The 22,224-nt window shown below is 40.3% G+C and overlaps 1 protein-coding gene across 19 annotated transcripts in view; it reads right to left on the reverse strand.

Annotated features, from left to right (window-relative positions):
• The window catches only part of NFASC (neurofascin), a 177,700-nt gene that overhangs the window by 11,364 nt on the left and 144,112 nt on the right, over positions 1 to 22,224 (reverse strand). For 8 of the 19 annotated variants that reach the window (XM_079981921.1, XM_079981924.1, XM_079981926.1 and 5 more), the window contains 4 exons: positions 13,273 to 13,497; positions 10,721 to 10,909; positions 8,791 to 8,931; positions 533 to 664 (listed from right to left, as the gene is read on the reverse strand). In XM_079981921.1, coding sequence (XP_079838047.1) covers positions 533 to 664; positions 8,791 to 8,931; positions 10,721 to 10,909; positions 13,273 to 13,497 — 687 coding nt within the window. Of the gene's footprint in view, positions 1 to 532; positions 665 to 8,790; positions 8,932 to 10,720; positions 10,910 to 13,272; positions 13,498 to 22,224 lie in introns of those variants that run through there. The other 11 variants (XR_013840286.1, XM_079981922.1, XM_079981916.1 and 8 more) reach the window with 5 other exon arrangements.

Raw genomic sequence — 22,224 nt, forward strand, 5'->3', positions numbered from 1 at the left:
AACACAGTGGTCATTGCACAACCATAGTATACAGTCCAAGCAGGTTCTGAGAGAGGTGTTTTACCCCTAAGCCCTTTGAAAAAGAAAAGTATCAATGCAACCCCCCCCCCCCCCGGAGAAAGTCCTTTTGCAAATACAGAAGACACTTATTGTAGTGAGGTCAAATCCTAACAAAAGTCATGGGATGAGGCTTCACCTCCTACCTAGCTGGAAGTCCTCTTGCATTGCCTTTAATGAGATTAATTCTTTTCAGTGCCACAGCTGCTAAAAAGTGGTAGGATGAAATCCTTCGAGTGGGAAGCCTATGATCAGTGCTGTTTTTCTAGAAAAAGAGGTGCTGGAACTTACCATGAACATCTCCTTTGTTCTCTTATAATGGCAATGGCACCTACGTGAGAGATGCCAGAACTGAGTTCCAATGAGTTCCGGCAGAAAAAAAGCACTGGATGATTAGGATCAGACCATCCATCTAGATTTGGGAATGAATATTTCAAACCCAACAACAATGCTAGTTGATAGCTATTTCTCTTACCTGGATATTTCCCTCCTCTGCTTCTCTTAATGAAGCAAACTATCAGCAAAATCAGGACCAGGAGAGCGATGGCACACATCAGTCCAATAAACCAGCCCTGAGTTGCAATGTCCCCTTGGTTCTTGTTATAGGCTAGTAGGAGAAGTTGAAAGAAAAAACGTTAAGAAGAAATACAATTGACCCACATAGTGCTGAAAAACGAAAATAGCAAGCAAAAGCTATTAGATGCTTCCTGTCCCACCCATTCCCAAGCTTCACATTTGTGGACTGGTGTCTCTCAATGCCGGTCTTCCCAAATTGGCCTGGTTTGGTTGCCACATGAAACCACAGTTAAAATAGAATTATGGTTAATGTAAAAGAGCAGTATGCTAGTACATGCTGCTCTAAAGTGCCTGTTGTGACTGGGGAGGAAGCAAATCAAAGGGTGGTTTTGTATATTATATGCGAACCAGCAGTTGTGATTTGTTTCTCTCCAAACCAAGCATGGAAGCTAAGGTTTGTTCTTTGCTTAATAATAATAATAATAATACCCCACCCATCTGGTTGGGTTTCCCCAGCCACTCTGGGTGGCTCCCAACAGAGGACTAAAAACAGAATAAAACTAAAAACTTCCCTAAACAGGGCTGCCTTCAGATGTTTTCTAAAAGTCAGGTAGTTGTTTATTTCCTTGACCTCTGATGGGAGGGCGTTCCACAGGGCGGGCGCTACTACCAAGAAGGCCTCCTGCCTGGTTCTGCTCATGGGCTGCATTCACATTGCAGTTTATTCTGTTCCTCTGTTTTCCTAACTGTTTATTTCCACATCACATTTGAGCTTTTACACCACATAAAAGCTACTTCCAGAAATACACTAGAATATAGTGCAAGTTTCGTGCTTATTTTCATGTTATTTGCAAATGATTTTTTTTTTGTAAACAAACAACATAGAAATGAGTGCTAAAGTTGTGCTATATTCTGATATATTTGTGGAAGTGGCTTTTATGTAACATGAAAGCTCAAATATAATGTGGAAATGATCAGTTAGGGAGATACTGAGAAAATGGAATAAACTGTCATGTGACTGCAGCCATGGTTTCTTTGGGGGAAACAAACCATAAGCACTGGTTCACATAGAAGACAAAGGCAGCCTCTGGTATGTTTCCTCCTTGACACACCAAAGGAAGAGTGCAATAGGGACTTTTGAGCAGTATGCTCCAGCACACTGCTCATTCACATAAAGCACTTAATTTTAACTATGGTTTAACATGTACAAACCAGGTCATTATCTTTCTCTGTGTGTGGGGATTTTTCAGATTTGAGACATCATATTGGGCCTTTCTATTTTTCCAAACACATCACAGCCCAAGTTCTAACAGTGACAATTCAGATCCAAGGGTAGCAGTGAAGGCAAAGGATAACACAGGTGGGTACAGCAGACCTGGGCAGAGAAATAAATATATGGTATTGCCTAACAAAGGAGGGTTATATAAAATGGGTGGGGGGAGCAGAAGAAGCTGGGTAACAGATTTGATTCATGGTAATGGGAAATATTGTAGGTGGTACCGGTACCTCAAAAGAGGATGCAAAGTTCTCCAAGGAACAACCAAGGATTCATATTTATCTGGTACATAGCTAGAACAAACAAGTACAAAAGGCTTCCTAACACATTATTCAATGTCCTGAAAACCACAGAGAACATGAGAGACTGAGGCTTGCCCAGGCTTGTCCCAGCTTGTGTACAATGCATTAAGTAATGGTTTATAGCATGATGTGTTTTTGCAAAACATCACAAAGTTTTCCCAGGGAAAGTGGCAGGACTAAAAAAACAAAAACAAAAACCCCCTCTCAGAGCCCTGATTAGAAAGCATGGGACAAATGGAAGAAATCATGGGATGAGCCCTAAGTCATGCTCATTAATTTAAATGAGTTTACTCTGAGTAAGACTTAGTTAAATACCACCCAAAGCTTGAAGCTTATGTGACTTACCAACTATGATGGTAGTATATTTCTTCTACTGGTAAATTATTTTGCGAAAAAGGAAAACATACACATCTAACTGACCCAATCATTATAATATTGCACACAACCCAATACTCTGTTGGATTTTAAGTAAGTGTTATTAGTGACATATGACAAGTGAAACAGAGTCAAGTCTTAAATGAGCAGCAATTGAAGTCAATTCCTAGCTTATATAGCACTTTCTTTTCTTGGGCCAAGTTCACCCTGGATCACTAAAACATAGACATTTGAGAGTACCTAATGTAAAAACTTGTGCATTTCAAACTCCGCAAAAAAGCAGAGCTCATCAAGACTGTATGCACACTTCATTATAGGAATGATTCACTCAGAGAAACTGTGAAAGGGTTTAATGGCTGGCTTCATGACTTTAAAATCAATGGTAATTTTTCCTCCTTGTGAATCAAACTGGAATTGCGCTATTAAACCATAACCTAATGGCTTTATCAGAACACCAGTAGGAAGTAACATGTATAAGCAGCTTTCAAGTTATTGACAATAAATTAAAAATATCCTGAATAGCACTAATGGAAGATTATCACAGCCACGCAGAGTTGAAGTTCTGCCAACAGTATAATGAAGATACACTCTATATTCGTAGCCAACAGACCTTTCTCAGACTCTCTCTGGGTCTTCTCACATTAAGCGCTCAATTCCGCAGTACTTACTTACAACAAAAGTTTGATCACAGGAAAACATGCAAATGTATTCGAGGACACCCTCTCTTTTAATTCCACCTAAATAGGTGAATATAAGTTATTTTGGTTCCCTAGCCCCCCTAAAATCAGAATCAGGTTGTGTTCAAAGATGGGAATGAATTATAAAAAATGTGCATTTGGTGTCAGGATCTTTGGGGGTTCTGAGTCAGAGTCCCAAACTCACACAATACCATGGCCCATGAACATTTAGGCCCCGGAGCCATCTTTCTTACATATAATAAGGTAAAAGTGTTGTTGTGCTGTAGTTTGCTTGGCCACAGATAGGGAGCACTGCAAAAAAAATTATGATGAGAGGCAGTGGATGGGAAGTCCAGGCAAGCCATAGAAGGGCAGGCAGAACAGGCTGCAGCCTTGCACCGCCCCCCTCCACTGACTCCTTTACTTGCCAGCCTCAGGGACTTTGCCCCTAGGATCCAGATCCCCAAGCCAGCTAGCCCTGTGCTAGCTGCCTTCCTCCTCCCTGGCCAGCCTCAAAACCCACTGCTGTTTCCACCACCGTTTAGCATCAAGAGCAACGCAGGGGTGAGGAAGGCGCCCAGAAGTGCCAGCTGGCCTTGAGATCCAGAGCAGTGGCATGAAGTAAAAAGGAACAAGGAAGACGCCCGGAAGTGGTAGCTGGCTGTCCTTGGAATCCATGGAAAATGGAAGGTCTAAACTGCCCCACCTTGGCCCTTTCATCCTCTGAAAGAAAAACAAACACGTCCAACTACTCTCCCTAACAATGTCAGTACTCCTCAATTTGCCTCCCTCAGTGCAGCCTCTAGGTTCTTTGTAGTCATCTTCCAGCATCTTTCGTCTGTCATGATGTGCTATCTTAACAATCGCCAGTGTTCCAGCTCCCTTAGAAAACCTTAATGCCTTTTTTGCTTTTTACCTCGATTTCTTCAAGTGTCTCTCACCACAGCTTTTTAATTACATTACTTTCCAGCTTGACTTACACACAATGTTTTTACTTCCCTCCCAACCTCTTAGCCCATCATTAGAAGTGCACTGTAGACTCCTGCTTAAAGTTTCTGGTTTTTTTCCTTAACTGTCATGTTCCAAGGCTGAACCTTTGACCGTCCTGTGCAAAACTTCCAGAACATTCCCTAGTACTTTTAACCTTCATGTGAGTTTTTGAGCTTTTAAAGCAAAAGCTATTGTTGGACAAGTTTTAACAGGAAACCCAAACTCAAAATGTTTGAAAGGCCTATTCTCAGGGACAAATAGTGATTTCCTGTTACGTTCATATCATTTGAGGAATCTACCACTACATCATTATGATGTTTTTTCAAAAGGTATGAGCAATTTTAATTGACTCAAAAGTGCCAGGTGCCCCATTGGCCTTTGTGCTTTGACATTCTCCCTGTTCACTACTGGCAGCTGATTTACCATGCATTCCCTTTTCCTGTTAAAAGCACTACTGTGGGGAAAAAGTCCACTTTGAAGCTATTCTAATAGAAGGAGCAAGACACTAATTGCATGGACTTCAGAATTGCATTAGGCTAAATGAAACTACAGGGTTGACAAAGAGCGAATAGAGGCTTTTGGAACAAATGGTGATTCAATTAATGATGCTAACATAGAAAAGCTTTCAATAGAATAGAAGGAAGATAGGAAAGGCAACTATCAGATCGCACAATATACAGAATGAAAGGGGGGAAAGTATAATATACAAGTATACTTTTGATACAATAATGATAAAAAAATCCTCCAACATATTCACAGAACCCTGTCCAAATCAAATAGGCAATGTCAAAATGATACAACGGCACACATCAAATGTAGTTGTTCTGTCCTTCTTAAGCATACATTTCATTTGCAAACAGCCTGATCCCGTTTTGCAAAGCCAAAACGCTTTCACATGATCTCTTATAGCCATTGGCATGAGGCAACAGTTTCTAAACTTGATGCAGCCTTGCTTTGGCTTTTAGGGGGAAGTGTGACAGAGACCAAATGAGGATGCCATAGGACAGAGCAGGGAACCTTTCTTTAGCTCAGTGGGCCAGATCCTTATCAGGACCGGTCTCACGGGCCAAATTTGACAGGTGGGTGACACCATCTGCCAATTAAATGACATAAATATGATGTCACATGATCGACAGGTGGGCGCGGCCATGCACCTTTAAAAATCCCTTAGGCAGCTTTGCAACTCTCCTTCTACTCCCCATTTAAACCCCTAATTCCGGATGTTAGGGTGAACATGGGGAGCTTTGCAAAGGCTTTAAAGCAACCCCTGTGTTCCTCCTTGAGTGTCAAAAAAATAGAAGACAGGCCTAAATGTACATTCCCAATATTGAATGTAACTTCATTGTACTCAAGGTGGTGCCAGGTAAATGTGGCTTAGGCCCCAAAGTCCTTGGGAGATAACAGGAATCCACACCTACTTTGCAGTTGGCTGCGATTTTTATGGATTGGCCTTGCTGGCCTCCTTCTGGGCCCCACCTGTAGAGCGACATTAGTGATGAATTGCATTTTGCATATAATAGGTTGTCAAGACAGCGCCACACCCTTAGGACATTTTACATGCATACTTACTGTATTTTTAACAGGGCAGTGGAGGTTAATATTATTTTTCCATCCAGGTATATTTGTGTAACATTAAATATCACTCACTGCACGGCAAAGTATTGTTCTAATTAACCAAAACTGAGCAAAAGAAATAATGTAGTAAAACTGCAGCTGTGGGGCTACTTGGCTAGTTCAATTTCTACTTAGAAAAATAAGCTGCTGTCTCCTGAAGAGTGACTTTCAAAATAACCTAAAGAAAAAGGACAGCGCTTTCGTCTCACAGGTATTAATGATGGAACATGATAGTAAGCTCTGATCTATCATATCAGAAGCAGCCAGCCTGGAAGAGAAAAGGAATGAAAATACAAGAGGCACTAAAAGAAAGCAAGGGAGGTCACTAAAATAGTGTAGCTTTCGCAGTCACCTGGGATGCATCAGAGGAAAAAAGCATAGATCTTGGAAATCTTCCATTACTGTATCTTGAGATACAGAAAAAGTACTCTTTTAATGCACAAAATGCATATGGAACACACATAAACATACAACAAAAAGCAAATCTATCAGCACTGATCCAATTTACCCAATTACGGCAAGGAGCAAGAACTGTGTTATTCCCTTGTAATTTTTTTGGTTGATGTAGCTAGGAGGTTTGCCAAGCCAAAATAAACTAAATTATTTAGCCTAATATATGTTGCATTTTGGATTCTTATTTGTAAACCACAACACATTCTGTGTAAATCAAGGTTCATCTGAAGCACCGCTCTCAATATCCAGTTTCCTGGGGAAAACACCACCAAATTTCAGTGAGATAGCACCACTAATGATCTATGTTACGGTTACATTTTCAACATATCCATCCTCAGCTGGGAGGCATTTCATCTGCAACACAGAAGATGATCTCACTCTCTACACACATACGTAACTATGTACAAACTGATACTGGATTGCAGAAAAAATAAAGTTCCCCAAGATCAAACAGATGGTTCTCTCTGGTTCAGTCCATTAGCAGGAAGGATGTGCTCCTCCAGTTGCTGGACTGCTAAAACTGTATGCCATCTGAGCAAATATTTACAAATGAAGCAAAGGAACTGTTGCTCAAGCATTTATGTAAAAGCTACTAGTCGTCACGATGGCTATACAGAATCTGCATATCCAGGGGCACCATGCCTCAGTGTACCAGTTTCTGGAGATCAACAGTTGGAGAAGGCTATTGCCTTCATGTCCTGCTTGTGAGCTTTCCAGTAGCATCTGGCTGAACACCTGGGAAGCAGGATGAGAACCTCCACACTCACACCAGGGCAACTGTGAAGGTCAGCAGTGTTACAAAAGTTAATTGTTTCTGACAGAACAACCAAGTTGTTGAGGGGCTGGGGCGGGCAGGCAGAAATTGCTTGGGGGATGTATAGGAACTGTGGGCCACTGGTTAGTTACCCGTGGTAGTTTTAAAAATATGGCATTTTTCATTTGTTTTCACACATGTTCAGACTAGGTTAGCAATTTCTTTCCACCATTTGTCTATATGCCACCATAAACTTTATTATTTTAGAGTTAAAAGAGAAACCTTGCTTAAATTGTGTGGACATTTTGCTTACAGCTTTTGACACATTGCTTAAAGCTTTCTACAGAATGACCTTCTGATTCTTTCCACTCAGCATACATTTCAGCTATTTCTCACATGGAAACTACTTTTCTAATTACCTGCATTGACAAAAGGAGCTTTTATTATGGACACAGGAGGAAACCTGGGATATGATTATGTTTGATTAAGCTTCACTATGACTGAAGCTGATTGTTTGACAGCTACCTAAAATTCTGAAAGCAGAGGTCAGAAATGTGAATGCATAAACTAATATCTACTAAAGTCTGACTGGTCCCATGCTGCAGCCCTATAGCACTACCAGGCAGTACTGGAAATAGATCTAAAAGGAGGTTCCACACAGTATTTAAAATTGTGTTATACCATCCAGGAATGTCTTTTACCATGGTGAGTATCCATTATGTTTATTCACAGGCAAGTCCTGTTCAGCAAAGGCTCTTTTCAATGATAATTAAAAGCTTCCTGCTTGGGGTTGTAGCCATTTTATTGCTTCATATTCAGTGGTGCTGAAGGATTAGTGAATTGCCCCTTAATTTCCTCATCTGTAAGCTTCCTTTCATTTTTAAAAATAGCAAAATAGAAAACAGGAAGCTTTGGGTAAAGATGAAGTAGCCTGAAAGATGTCAATAGCAATTGTCTACATTAGACAGGCTGGCAATGCAATTGTGTTTTTATTGCCACTCCCCCAACTGAAAAAACCCTTGGGAAACAGAAAAAAAATTACTGGAATACATTGATCTAATGATGTTCATTTGAATTCTTCATAAAACTGAGGGGCAACATAGAAGCAACCTATACAAGGCACTTTTTGAGACACACAAATAGGATGTAAGGCAATATTCTGTAAAGGTAAATTGCTACAATTCTCAGATTGTGACTTCATTTGAAATTATGAGTATACCACATAGCTCTGTGGATGTCTTGCAGACAAATTCACCACATTATAATATCTAAAATCTTTTTCATGAATACCCAGACATAAAGCCAATCAGAAATTCACATGTGCTCATGCAACAGCTGGCAGCATGATAATGAGCAGTGCACACGCACGCAAAGGGAAACATGAATGCGCAGATAGCAACACGTAGCCTATAGCATATTCCTTAACAATAGTGTTTATTATTAAGTCTAGATGGAAAACCATGGGTCTCTGCCCTTTTTATAGATATCTTCCAAAACCAAGCTTGTTTCATTAAAAGAAAAGTTATGCCAATATTTTTTTTCTTTGTTTGTTTTAGCAGAACACAGTCTAAAGAACCTCATTAAGAGAGGATACATTTCACTTTGGTACGTGTATAATAAGGGCAGAGTGCACATCGTCAGTGAAGAGATGGATGACATTTTCTCCATGCATGGCATAATTCCTCCATCTGAAGCAGCAGCACGCAAAGGCAGTAAGGCTTGGAATGGAATGTGCCTCCAAAATGCAGCACATTGTGGGGCTGAACCCCATCTCACCTGGACTTGTCTGAAAGGTTACGTTCGAGCTGATAGTATCATTCCCTTTGAGAAAAACCCGCACTATGTACTTCTCCCCAGGAGTCAGGTCAACCAGCTCCAGAAAGCCTTTAGCAGGGGAAGATTTCACTGTTTTGTTACCTGAGAAACAGAAACTTCATATCAAAGGCAGCTAGCAGGAAATGCAGATTACTCTATAGGCAAACATCCCTAATGCCAGCTCCAGCTACTGACTCGACACATGTCCCTGCCGATGACACCACTGACTAACACAGAGTGAACACCCAGAGTTTCTGGCACCATCAGTTCAAAGTTGAAGGGCTCGTTTACAGAAGTTCACTCCACTTGTATATAGGAGAATTATATTTTCCAGACACCATTTAATCTAACGGAGCACCTGCTTTGGCATCGTAAGGCAGCCAGCAACCAGATGGAAGCTTATCACATTACTGGTTCAGCGATTTTGCATAAAACTAGACGTCGGGGGAAAAACAACAACAGAAAAAGAAGGAAGATTTTGTACAGCCATCTCTGGGAAATTCTTACTTGGAACAGAAAGCGACTGGCATAGGCTTTTTGCAACTCGCAAGTGCCAGATGTGCCGAATCAGTAACAACAGCAACTCTTTCTCTGGCAGCATGCTTCTGATGCATTCGAACTGCCTATTCTGAATTGACCTCAACACATTTTGCAAAAGATGTAGAAAAAGTCACTTCTAAACTCTTATTAAGAGCATGCACACAGATCACAAAGTCAAATTATATTAAAGGTACACTGCTAAAAGCATTCAAACATAAAGTGAATAAAAAGAACCCTGTTTGCAAACTCCAGTGTAGGTACCCTTATGAAATTGCAAGTATTCCAATACTTCAGGAGTTTTGGAAGTGCTTGGATGCTGTGTTAACTTAACCTTAGCAAATCATTAGGCATGGAAGTCCCTAATCAGCAGTGTTACAGACGTGTATGAATCTACAAACATACTTTTGCCAGCAATGGCTAGGTTAATGAGAGCACCAGGCCTGAGAATTGAAATCACGGGAGTCCTTTAAAGAAAATCCAAGCAGCTGGCTTTGACAAACCTAATTTATCAAAGTACTACAAAAGTGGAAGCATGAGAAGCTTCCCAAAGAAAAGAAGATTCCCTTTCCCACTCTGTGACAATGCAGCAGCCAGCTGAGTGGAATACAGAGGAATCCTCCAAATCATATCCACACAATGGGTGTTACATTGACTGCTTACTATTTAATCATGCTAGATGCAAATTCCTAAAGGGTCAGTTCTTGATTACTTAATTTAAAAATCTAAACACAATACTGTATTGATAATTTTATGGAACCAAATCCTAGAACAGGACTTGGCCCAGCAAACTAAAACCAAGGAAAGCATGTCTAGGGCACATATAACTTGCCCCCAAAGCTATAAGGTTGACAGTCAATGTTTAATTCTTTGACCAGTACATAACTACTTAAAAACTGCAGGTAGCATGCCAGCAGGAAGTACAGTGAGGTATGAATGGCTTGAAAACAAAATTTATGTAGATAACTAATTATAAATCTCCAACTAAAACGAAATGTGATCATTACTATTAACCCCCAAATTATTTGCTATAGAGGGGATCTATAGATTTTTGTATCTATTTCTGCTTCTTTCTACGGCACTTACAGCCATCACAGATTCACTTAGGGTAGTGTTTTTTAAAAAGCAGGTCCTTTTTAGGATGTGTTATTCTGAATCCTCCACTGAAAGGAGTCGGCAGTTATTGTGTTTAAGAGAACAGCAACATAAAACACAGTGCCAATATAATCTGAAGGACAAGTTAAATGCCATGCCTTTGGTCTCCCCCTCCCCCCCAAAAAAAATCCTCCATGCACAAATTTAGCAGTACAATTAGTTACACTATAATGAACATTGCATGAAAGGTCCATTAAACCTCTGAGAGATGACAGAATCTCTGGTGACATTAAGGACCCTGCAGAATTCTCGAGCTCCCAATGCTTACTGTTGATATACTCAACCACAAACTCAGTTTCAGGATCAAATGTGTGGTTCCAGGTGATGTTTGCCCAGTTACTGTTAGGTGAAGCTTTTACATCCCAGATAGGCTGCTTTGCACCACCAGCTGGCGAACAGGTTAGAACAGAGGTTAGTAAACTGGATTATGAACAGAGAGATGCATTCTAACTGCATGCCCAAATTTAAATGAATTGTTTTCCTTAGAAGGAAATTCAGAGCATCCTCCTTCTCCCCACCCCTACCAGGTATAACACACAACAGACTGTGGATGCTTCAACATTACCTCACATAACACAAACAAAAAAACATTGCAAAGCCATTTCAATTCATACGTCACTTTAGTAATGAGAAGAACTTTTTTGGGGGTATATCTAAATATATCCTTTGAAACAGCAAGGTTTGCATATAAATTACATATAAAAATGTACACCTGGATATATGCCCATGCTAATACTCTCTTCAGCCATAGCCATTTTCTCGTGCAGCCTTAAACAACCTGGTGCCCCCTAGATGTTTTGAAATATTACCAAAGGTGATGGGAGTTGTCGTCCAAAACATCTGGAGGGCACCAAGTTGGTGAAGGTTGTCATTGCATCAGCAAATTGAGAGGTACAACATTTTCAAAATGGCCAAGGATACAGACATCAATCTTTCTGCCAAATTATCTTGGAAGAAGGATAATGGCCCTAGATGGACGTCATGTGTCCATACATCTATAAGAGAACAAATCACCTTAGGAATTTTAGTGCCACAAATTTATGAGCCACTTGCCTGTCAAAAGCAACACTCTACAGGGCAGGGTCAACTCAGATGCCTAATTCTTACAGGGCAGTGCAGAAGGTTACGTTCCCAGCCCTTATGCCAATTCCTACATTGCAGGATTATAGAAATCCCACATAGCAGCTCCTGATGGTCTACGTAACTAGACAGGCAGAGATTTGTTAATGATGATCTATTTCAACATTGCACCAAACCAAGGTTAAATTCATTGCCAATTCTCACTGTTTTAAAATTGAGGAAATACTGGAAAGCAAAATGTTCTTGTCACTATTCTGGATAGTGGGTAACAGAATTAGCTGGTTTTAGGTCAAGCTAGTTTGTGACAACATCAGTTTAACTGGCTTCAATCCATTAGTTTAGAAACTCTGACTATTGCATTAGGCTTCAAGTCTATACATACTTACCTGGGAGTAAGTCCCACTGAATTCAGTTGGAGTAAGTCCCATTGAACTCAATGGGACTTACTTCTGAATAGACACGCAGAGAATTGTTCTATTGGTACAATTCAACATATCTTTGACATGAGAACACATTCTTCAGCAATAAATACAGCCACTTTATGACTTAGAAAATGACAGTTTCCTCCTCAGTTATACTTTTATGTCTTTACAAAAAGCTATTTCTAACAACAACAGTTCAGTTTTAAAAATGTCTATAATTTCATATCTTGATCCATCAATTACCACTGCATGCTCATTCATGCCATATTTAGTTTTGAGCCACAGCTGAGAAATCCTTGCATCAATAAATTGCAAGCCAGGCACCAAGTTCATATGCCTATGCTTAGAATATACATGAGCATTCCCATTGACTCCAATGAGACTCCATGCATGCAAGAAATTTGAAGCTGGGCTTAATCAGAACTACTTGAGTTTGCTTTAACTTCTCTTCAGGAGTATAAATTTACTGCAAACCATCAGATACTACATGTTTGTTTGTTTTTAAAGTGGCTAAGCAAAATGAGGCATTGTGCCCCAGTGGTCAGTCAAAGACCTTTTTCTGGATGTGTTCCTATTTCAGATTGAGGTATTTATATGCAGTAGATGTGGACTTGGTTAAATAACTGTGCCAGTAAGTTTGACACGTTGCATTTTTCATACAGGGCAACCAAATATTTGCATAGTGAACGTTTGGATGTGCACATCATTTGTTGGTAGGGACCTAGCAAGATCTCTCTGCAGAAGTCCTAAGAAGCAGTTCTCTTATGTAAAGATTTTTTTTTTAACACTGAAAAGCATCATATGGTATTTGCCAAGTCCCATAATGAAACAGATGCATTAATTAATGCAACCACTGCTTTTACAACATTGTAGGGATGACAGCCAATTTAGCCCACTAAATTTTGTTATAGTGTATTTGCTGTACCTGCCTATCCTAGCCTACAGAAAGCAAGGAAAGCTCTTGTGTTATACATGTGCATAAACAAAGCTGACCTCTCTCTCTGAAGAGCAAATTCATCTAAAGTAACTTTATTACGGCAACATACTGAGACCTTGAATGCACAACCTAAGGATTACTTTTCATTTGCTGCTAATCTTTTATCACAGCACTGAGAAACTCTACGTGTTGGATGGTTTTCAAAGCAACCATACCTTGATGTTAAGCCTGAATTACAGGCTTAAAAAAACCTGACAAGATCCAAGTATGGATTGGACGACTAATAGAAAAGGAAAGATGAAAACACAGTACCAGAATCCTCTACTGGGATACCTATTGTGCTAGCAATAATTGTGGTGATGGCTGCTTCTGTGGTGGTTGGAGCTTCTGTGGTGGTTGGAGCTTCAGTAGTGGTTGGAGCTTCTGTGGTCGTGGTTGTGGTGGTAGCTTCTGTGGTGGTTGTGATAGTAGTAGCTTCCGTGGTGGTGGTGGTGGCCACAATGGTAGTAGGGCTGATGGTTGTTGGAGAGATTACAACTGGGAGAAGGAAGTGTAAAAACTACATTTTGAAAAGTATTTAGATTTTCCAGTTCTTTGGCTTTGTCATTCCCTGAAGCTAGGCGCGCATGCAAGATATGGCAAAGTGGATCAAGTCACACACACACACAAACAAACAAACAAACACAAAACATACAATTGAGGGGCAAAAAGAACGAAGCCATCTGCAATGAGGACAACAAAGCCTGAGTTTCACTTTCTTTCCTTGGCACACTTTTGACTAACAACAGTTAATGCAATTCAGCTGCAGAGTGGGCAGGTGTGGGAGAGTCCTGGAATCCATCAAATAAAGGCGCATGCAAAACCTTCTGTAGGCAAGTGCACTGTAAACATATGGGCAAAGCAGCAGAAAGTGGGAGGCATTGGCTTAAAACAAATACTTGCCCACAAACATGCTATTTGTTTTTGGGTTCCATTCACTGACTGAACAGAATGCTTCTCTTGGTCGTGAGAGCATTAGGGCACTCCAGCCCCTGTGGACAGCAAATATAGGCTTAACTGGATTGAAAAGCAAGAAAATGCATACATATCTCCATGAGAGAACATGAGAATGGGCCTGACTCCTCAAAATGAAGCAACTTGTATGATACAGCAAGTAAAGTTTTCCTCCCTAGACACTGAAATAGGAAACTTCAAGAAACAATGCAGAACAAGAAACTGTAATTCAGCCTTTTAACGTTAAGACATGTGGAAACCACAAACAATGAACTTAACTTCTAAGTGGTTTTCACCATTCTAAAGCTACTATGTTTAAAACATAGCTATTTTAAGACTCAGTAGGTTGCCAAATAATACATCTAAAGAAAATACATAATACAGTTTCCCCTGTGAATGCACTTATAATGTGATCCTGTATATATCTGGGCCTTACTCCCAGGTAAACTGATCACAGCTTTAGCTCATGAACATGTGTTTGCTTTTCAAACATATATAAGAAATAAATACAAATAGCCTTTATGTATCCCCCTGAATATTTCTGATATTTCCTATGGTGGCTTCCTGCTTCTGGAATACTCTCCCCAGGGAGTTCACCTGTAACCTTCGTTACCTATCTTTAGTGGCCAGGCAAAAACGTCTTTGGCTAATTAAACAATCTATGGCCTTTTAAAGTGTGTATGGGGTAGTTATTATTTTTGTATGTATTTTTGTGTTTTTATATTGTGAACCACCCTGTGATCTTTGGATGAAAGGCGGTATAGAAATTTTATAAATAATAGTAATAAGAGTAAGAACTCTTATACACATGGGACTTAGCTCAGGGTTAAAATACTAAAGAGACGCGGGTGGCACTGTGGGTTAAACCACAGAGCCTAGGGCTTGCCGATCAGAAGGTGGGCAGTTTGAATCTCCGTGACGGGGTGAACTCCCGTTGCTCAGTCCCTGTTCCTGCCAACCTAGCAGTTTGAAAGCACGAAGTGCAAGTAGATAAATAGGTACCGCTCCGGTATGACAGCATTTCCGTGCACTGCTCTGGTTCGCCAGAAGCGGGTTAGTCATGCTGGTCACATGACCCAGAAGCTGTACACCGGCTCCCTCGGGCAATAAAGCGAGCTGAGCGCCGCAACCCCAGAGTCGTCCACGACTGGACTTAATGGTCAGGGGTCCCTTTACCTTTACCTAAAATACTAAAGTAGGGAAGGGAAGAAGATTGTCCCATTTCTGCCAAATCAAAAGGTTTTCCATATTCTTCAAAAGCACTAGGTTTTGATAATTTTTTGGCAGGAAGCATATTGTGCTAAATGGGGCATCGGCAAGGTAAATCCTATTCTCTTAAAAATGACAGAATTTGGCCTTAAGCAGGCAAGTCACCTTTAAACAGACAATTAGATTTTAAAACTCTTAGCAAACTAGAATGATCCAATTTGTTGTGGACCAGGCAGAGCAAAAATTAAATTAACACTGCACACCCTGAACTGTAGCGAAGGCATTTCTCAGTTGACAGCTTTCCGACAATAGAATTTTGTGCAGATCATACATTTCCCCTACTTTTAAGCTCTGAAGCAACATGAAATACTCATCACAGATTCTCACACCTTGCAAATTTCAAATTATTTATTTTAGATGAGGTTGGACTTCAAATTGAAGCCCATTCCCACACTCCAATCCCCACATTGTGTTAGTTAAAAAACCCAACAACCCTAGTTTTTGTAGAATCACACACACATGCTGTAAAATATATATACCATAATTGTAATGTTAGTCTGTAGATAAGGAACAGTTTTAAGCTGATCTGCTTACTACAGCATCAGTGCTGTATACTTGCTCTATCTGTTTAAGATTTTTGGCAGAGCAAGCTGAAAATGGAATTTAAGGCATTTTTTGTCTTCCCTGAATTCTCCCGGGGGGTCAGGACCTGAATCCTAAAAAGGGTATGAATGGGAAGAGAAATAGTGCTTTTGGTTAATAACATTGTAAATGGACTCTTTGTTAGTGAATTCTAGATGAAATAAGATGGTCTGGGTTAAGACCAGAGGTCAGGCTACATTATGAAAATGGACCTTCCTAACTACAGAAAGTCTTACTAGCCATTTTGGCTTTGTTATATTGCTCTCTCTGCAAAATGTCTCTGAAAACCCTTGGCTGGTTTGTTGTAATACAGAGTGCTTCTGAAATTTAAACACATGGTAGAAAGAAGCTCAGCTCTACCTATAAAACCTGCTGCACACTTTGATGGCTTTTGTTTGTCTGACTTTATAAAAATTAATATCAGAATATTTAATGCTGGAACTTTAAATATAGCCCACTTAGTGATCTAATCCTACAGAATACTAGGTTTTGTCACTCTCATAATGTGGAAAGATCACAGCTGCAAGCTTCAATCAACTAACCCAGGGATGTGAAATCAGCTAAAGCTTTAATAACAAACTAAAAATCTGCACAATTAATCAGCTGGGCCAACAAGAAACAGACATCTCACATGGGAAGTCGTGAATGCTTCAATAATGTGCAACATACCAGTTCTCTCCTCCCTTCACTAATTTGGACTAAACAGAATTTGTCCCCCCCCCATCCTCATTCCAGTTTGTATCTGGGAGGCAAACTATAGCTTCCAAGGAACAAACCGATAACAGTGCTCAATTGAAATAAGTGGGCAGGATTCACCTAACCAACCCCAAGAGCAGAAGCCCTGTGTAAGGACTTCCACTTGCACAATGGGGCTTCCTCCCCACTTCCAAGGTTTCCCCCCCCAAAAAAAATAAAAAAAAATTGGTTGGGGTTTTTACCTCAGAATAAGCCCCAGAATAGTGCCTCGGGGGAGAAGACCAGGCAGGGGGAAGAGGGAGCCCGACTGCACATTGAATTCCACTCAGTACGTCTTTTAAACCTAGATCTTGCATAAAAGTGATAGGCTGTGAACTTAAGGTTTTCCCCTAAGCCATTTTGTTTCTGATGATTTGCTGCAATCGGGAAAATTCCATATTCTCAATTTCCTTTTTTTAAAAAATGAATGCCAAATTGGTGGGCTTTTAATTCTAAATGATGTAACGTAGCTTTCATTTGTTACACTTCCAAACTCTCAACACATGACTGAAAGTGTCCTTTTCCTTCACCCCATCTGACTTCCCAGTCACAAGAAGCCAAGCAAGGCTTTAAATCTTGACGATTTCATTGTTGTTAACAGTCTTGCCATCTCTCAAAGTTCACTATATATAATGAGTTGGCTTAAGTGCCCCTTTTATCATCTAGCTTTCGACCTCCTCTGGGTCCATGAGGGTCAGACGCTTGATATTCTCCAACAGAGCGAGGGTTGGAGAATTACTCCAGCGTTAAAACGAAAACACACGTTCTCATGAATTTCTATAACAAATGAGGTTTGGAGTGAAAGATTAATTAAATACACTTGAGATAATCACAAAAGCTGTCTGGACTACAAATGGCTCCCCTGCTGCAGAAGAACCAAGATATGCCCCCCCCCCCCAGCACTTGCAGGTTCACTGAGGTGGACACACATATGGTTTTTTGTCTTTGAAGGAGCTTGAACAAAAGATGCATGACACCAAAAGAGAACCAGTACATAAAATCAGAGACCAATGAAAATCATCACACTATACAGGTAATCTTCCTGCTGCTTTTGTCCAACAACATAATAGGTGTAAAAGAAATGAAGACACCAAGCAGCCAACAATACTATCTATATTGCAGGATCTTCATGATAAACTAAGTGTTCAATTCAACATCACAGCAGATGCCACAGCGATAGCATTTCATACCTTCATGCAAAAGCACAGCAAATGAAATAAAGTCACTTTAAAGTGTGTAAGATTTGTCAAACAACACTGAAGAAAAACCCAGAGAAAGTGCATTATATAACCAAGGAACTCAAGCTTAGGAAAACTAGCATGTATACTTTATAGAATATGACAGAGGGAAAGTGGAAGAGTCTGAGTTCTCTTAGGGCCTTTCTGCACTTACCATTATAGTGATAAGAGTTGTTAGGTTTGGGGCACTTTTTGGCTACACAACATTCACATTATTCAGCTAGTATTCTGGAATAATGTACTAAATAATCTTTATTAGGAATCTGATTTGTTACCGAGCTCTCCTCCTGAAGCTTCTGATTTCACTCACCATTTAAAACTGTACTCCGCTTTTCACCTGGCATGTTTCCTCAGATGCAAAAAAGTTATTTCCTGCAATTCCTAGAACTTTCTGTGGCCTAAGGTGCCATTATGTAGCTAGTGTTCACCGGAGCTAGTCTTCTTTAACTGGGTCCAACAGCAGTCACACAAAGTACTTAGTACAAAAAGCAGGTCCACCAAAATGATTATCTTGGGGCAGCACAACTGCATTGTATAGCACAACTACAGCAACCATTGCTGAATGTTTACTTTAAAAGAGGGTGGGGAATCAAGCCCTGCTGTCATAAGGATAAAGCTGCAAAAAAATGTCCAATCTTTGGGCTTCATGTTTGGATGGATATGAAGTTAGATTAACAGATGCTGGCAGGTTCCCTGCTGTGGCAATAGGAAGAGAAAGAGCTAAACTGGCCAGATGGAGGAAGATGGAAGCAAAGGGTAGCACTGGAGAGTGGTTGTGTGAGTTTGGTCCTAATCCTAATAAAGGTATTCCTTCATTTGCTTCTGAATATTAAACACATGACAGAAAGAAGCTCAGCTGCTGGGTACTGAAGGGCGAAGGAGGGGACTGGCTTCTCATTTGAAATCCAACCCTTTAATGAGAGTGCACTGCGGGCTTAAAGATAAAGGGAGCCTTTGATCAGAAGCAGAGCCTTGCTGCATATGAGGAGTGACAAAGACATACTGTGAAGGGCAATGGACACTTGGGCAGCCATCTAAGGGAGCTGTGCAAGCACACAGTGTGTGGTACTGGAAGCAGCATCTGAGCCATAACCCTCCTTGTGTCACAATGAGGACTTCAGGACTTTGAAGCCCTGTCCCCCTTCTAACGCACTTGGGTAACGTAACCGTTATCAACCCACAGGGGAGATGGGAACTTTGAAAACGTACTAAAAGGAAAAATCTGATTTTAAGATAGGTCCCACTAAGGTTACTATTTTGGCAGCAGAACGCTGCATAAAAGGCAATGGCCATGCAGCCACGTTAAGGTCCCAACAGATAGTCATGGCCAGGTATTTCAGCTGTTTTTTAAGGACATCAAATGTGGGTTTGGTTTTGAAGGTCCTGTCAGCTGAAACCTCTGGCTTGCTTGCCTTTGACTATCAAAACCTGATGTTTAATACATCCACCTGTCATTTGCTTAAACCTGCATTTGTAGCTGTATGATAAAATTGTGTCCCTGGAATGCTGGAATAACATTGAATTTCTGTCCATCTATCCTATTAAGGGTCCATAAATTAGCCTTGCTGAACCTGCTGGCCATCAGATTTATATATATGTTTACTACAATTCCCATCAGGTCCTGTCAGTACAGCATCAGGTTTAGGAAGGGTGTCATGGAGCAAGTTTGCTATCCAGTGCTCTAACCACTATTGGGCACAATTTACCCTTCAGCAAGGATTAACTTTGGCAAGGAGTGACAATCATTTGCTGGAACCGTGCACTTCCCTTGATGCCAGTGATGCAGATAAACAAAGTGCACTAGAGGCAGGCTTTTCTTACACAATTTATAGAACAGCATGTCTGGGTTTATTGCCTTGGTATGTTCTGTGAGACTGTGTTTAATTGCTATGTTGTAAGAGTCAGTGAAAGCAGGCTGAAACACACAGATGTGCAGCTTTCTAACTGATTAGCTAAAAGTAAATGAAACCAAGAGACCCTCACTAAGTAATGATTTTCCCCAGAGTAAAGGGCTCCACTTATGCTCATAGTCTCAACCTCTATACCCAGATACAAATGCTGCCTGCTTTCATTAGCAGAGACGAGAACACAGAATTTGAGGCTCTGCCTAATTAAATTCAGCGTATTATTACTGAGCCTGCTCCGACAAATATACAGGCTGAATGGGGAAGGTGGGGAATCTGTATGCAGAAAGAGATACATATCTATATTTCACAGAGATATATTGCATTCATACTGATTACCCAAACTTCAATTAGATACAAAGGAGGACAATGCTCATGTACCTAGAATAGCTGGACTGAAGAATGAATTTTAACAGGTACAGGTCGTTAGGGAGGGGTAAGAAAAGCTGTGCCTGATGAGCCTCTTCAATACAAGTTATTTAATACAGGAGTCCTGACCTATTATATATAGTCATTCTATCTGTGATGGATAAGAGGAAGGGAAAATCAAGACAACACGCTGAGGCTTAAAAGCTGCAGAAATGCAAGGAGCAAAGTCTGAGAGCAAGGTTGTTCTAGATAATTGGAGGATGACCTCTATTTGCCAGAACAGCAAGCAATAGGTAGACAGAGCACAATTTCCTTTGGTAGTGAGATAACCACATATATTCCTTATTTAAACCAATACACATGGTACTCAATGTGTTAATAACTTCTAATTCAGCAGGTTTTGTTTTGTTTTGTTTGTCCAGTCCCCTTAACGTTTTTTCTAAAATTAAATGTAGCACCTTAAAGGCTCAAGGTAGAAATCTTTCCCTACTAGCTGCTGAACATTTCCAGTTTTCAATGTTGAACAGGCATCCATTCATTTACTTTTATCCTACTAAACTGAAATAACTGCTAGAAAGGCATGGAACTCAGCTGAAATTTCTCCATCACTAATAGTGTAATATCTATGTACGTCTACTCAGAAGGGAGTTCAATGACACATGCTCCCTGGAAAATGTGTATATAGTGCTGCATCTTTAAAAGTACACTTCTAGAGCCCTAGTACTGCCATGCACAAAGGAAACAACTAGACACACACGTACAATTATTTAATTATTCAAAGAAGATTCTAATGGGCTGTTAACAAGAACTGCCTTCCCAGAGTGTGTGTACAGCACTTGTAGGCTTGGGAAGGCTGGATGAATATTTTATAAACACTGATGGGGAGCCAAACCTATTTCCAGGAGAGTTTTCCCTTGCTTTGGCAATGTGAGGAAATTGAAAGAGAAATAACCCATTAATTTGCTCCAAGTCTAACGACTGCAAAACAAACAAACAAATAAATAAATAAATATGCAGACATGTAGTCATTCAGTAAGTGATATAAGTGCCAAATTGAATGAACCACAAATGTGAGGACTGAAATATGGTTCTGCTGAAACGCTAATCATTTTAGGCTTGTATCAATATAGCACTAAGTAATCATCCCTCTGGCGTAAGGATTTATGCTTGCGCAACAGGACTTTCTGCCCCTCTGCACCCTCTCCAAATATGCTCCAGAGAGTGAGGGAACCTGCAGGAAAAATTTAGGGGCCTTGCATGGAGAGAGGAGAGAAAGTCCTGTTGTGTGTAAATCCTTGTGCTGGCTGGATGGTTACTTAGCGTGACATTGAATACAAGCCATTATCCTCATGTCAATCTCTACCCTTGATTTTGAAGCATTTATCTCCCATTTCTGCATATGGGGAAAGACTAGCAAATTCTTTATTTTCTACCAGTTGACATCCAGTCTTTTTCTTCTTGACAAAGAAATTTGTCAAGAGCTTGCTTTATAAACTTGGTGGAGTTTATAAAGCAACAACCCAAATAATGTGCTACCCAGTCCTATTCCACAGAAACCAGTGGCTGCTGCTTCTTAGGCACAGAACCAAAAATTCTAAAACTTATTCTTTCAAGAGTCAGATCTTCCTGGGATTTTAGTTGTAACTTCTTACACATTAGCAAAACTGCTTCTCTCTAGCAGAAGAGCCAGAATCAATCACTTATGGACTAGTTGTACTGCATAACAAAAAACAAATTGATCCAGATTTATCCTTAGCAAATGAAACTACAATCCTTTAAATCAGGGTTGCAGGAGAGCAAGGCAGACAACTCTAATAAGCCACTTTCTTTCATCAGAACACACTGCTGGATTCCTAAGTGTGCGTGAGGAATGTCAAATCCTTCCCTGTCCCTAATGTAAACCTTAGTTCTAGCTCATACAGAGGCTAATATCACATCATAAAGAAAACATGGAACTAAGAGCCTTTTGCTCATAGTGCACATGTCAACATTCATAGGATCTTGGCAACCACACATGCATTTACTCTGTAGGAATTGCAAAACACCACTCATAAGAGCTAATAATTTTAATGTATGCCGTGCTAGACTGGCATCCTTTTAAACCAAATTGGACAGGCCCTTTTTATGTAGGCCATGCAACTGTTTTCACACTGTGGTCCAGCAACCCCTGAAGT

The sequence above is a fragment of the Podarcis cretensis genome, assembly GCF_951804945.1.
Source record: "Podarcis cretensis genome assembly, chromosome: 6".
NCBI classification, from domain to species: domain Eukaryota; kingdom Metazoa; phylum Chordata; class Lepidosauria; order Squamata; family Lacertidae; genus Podarcis; species Podarcis cretensis.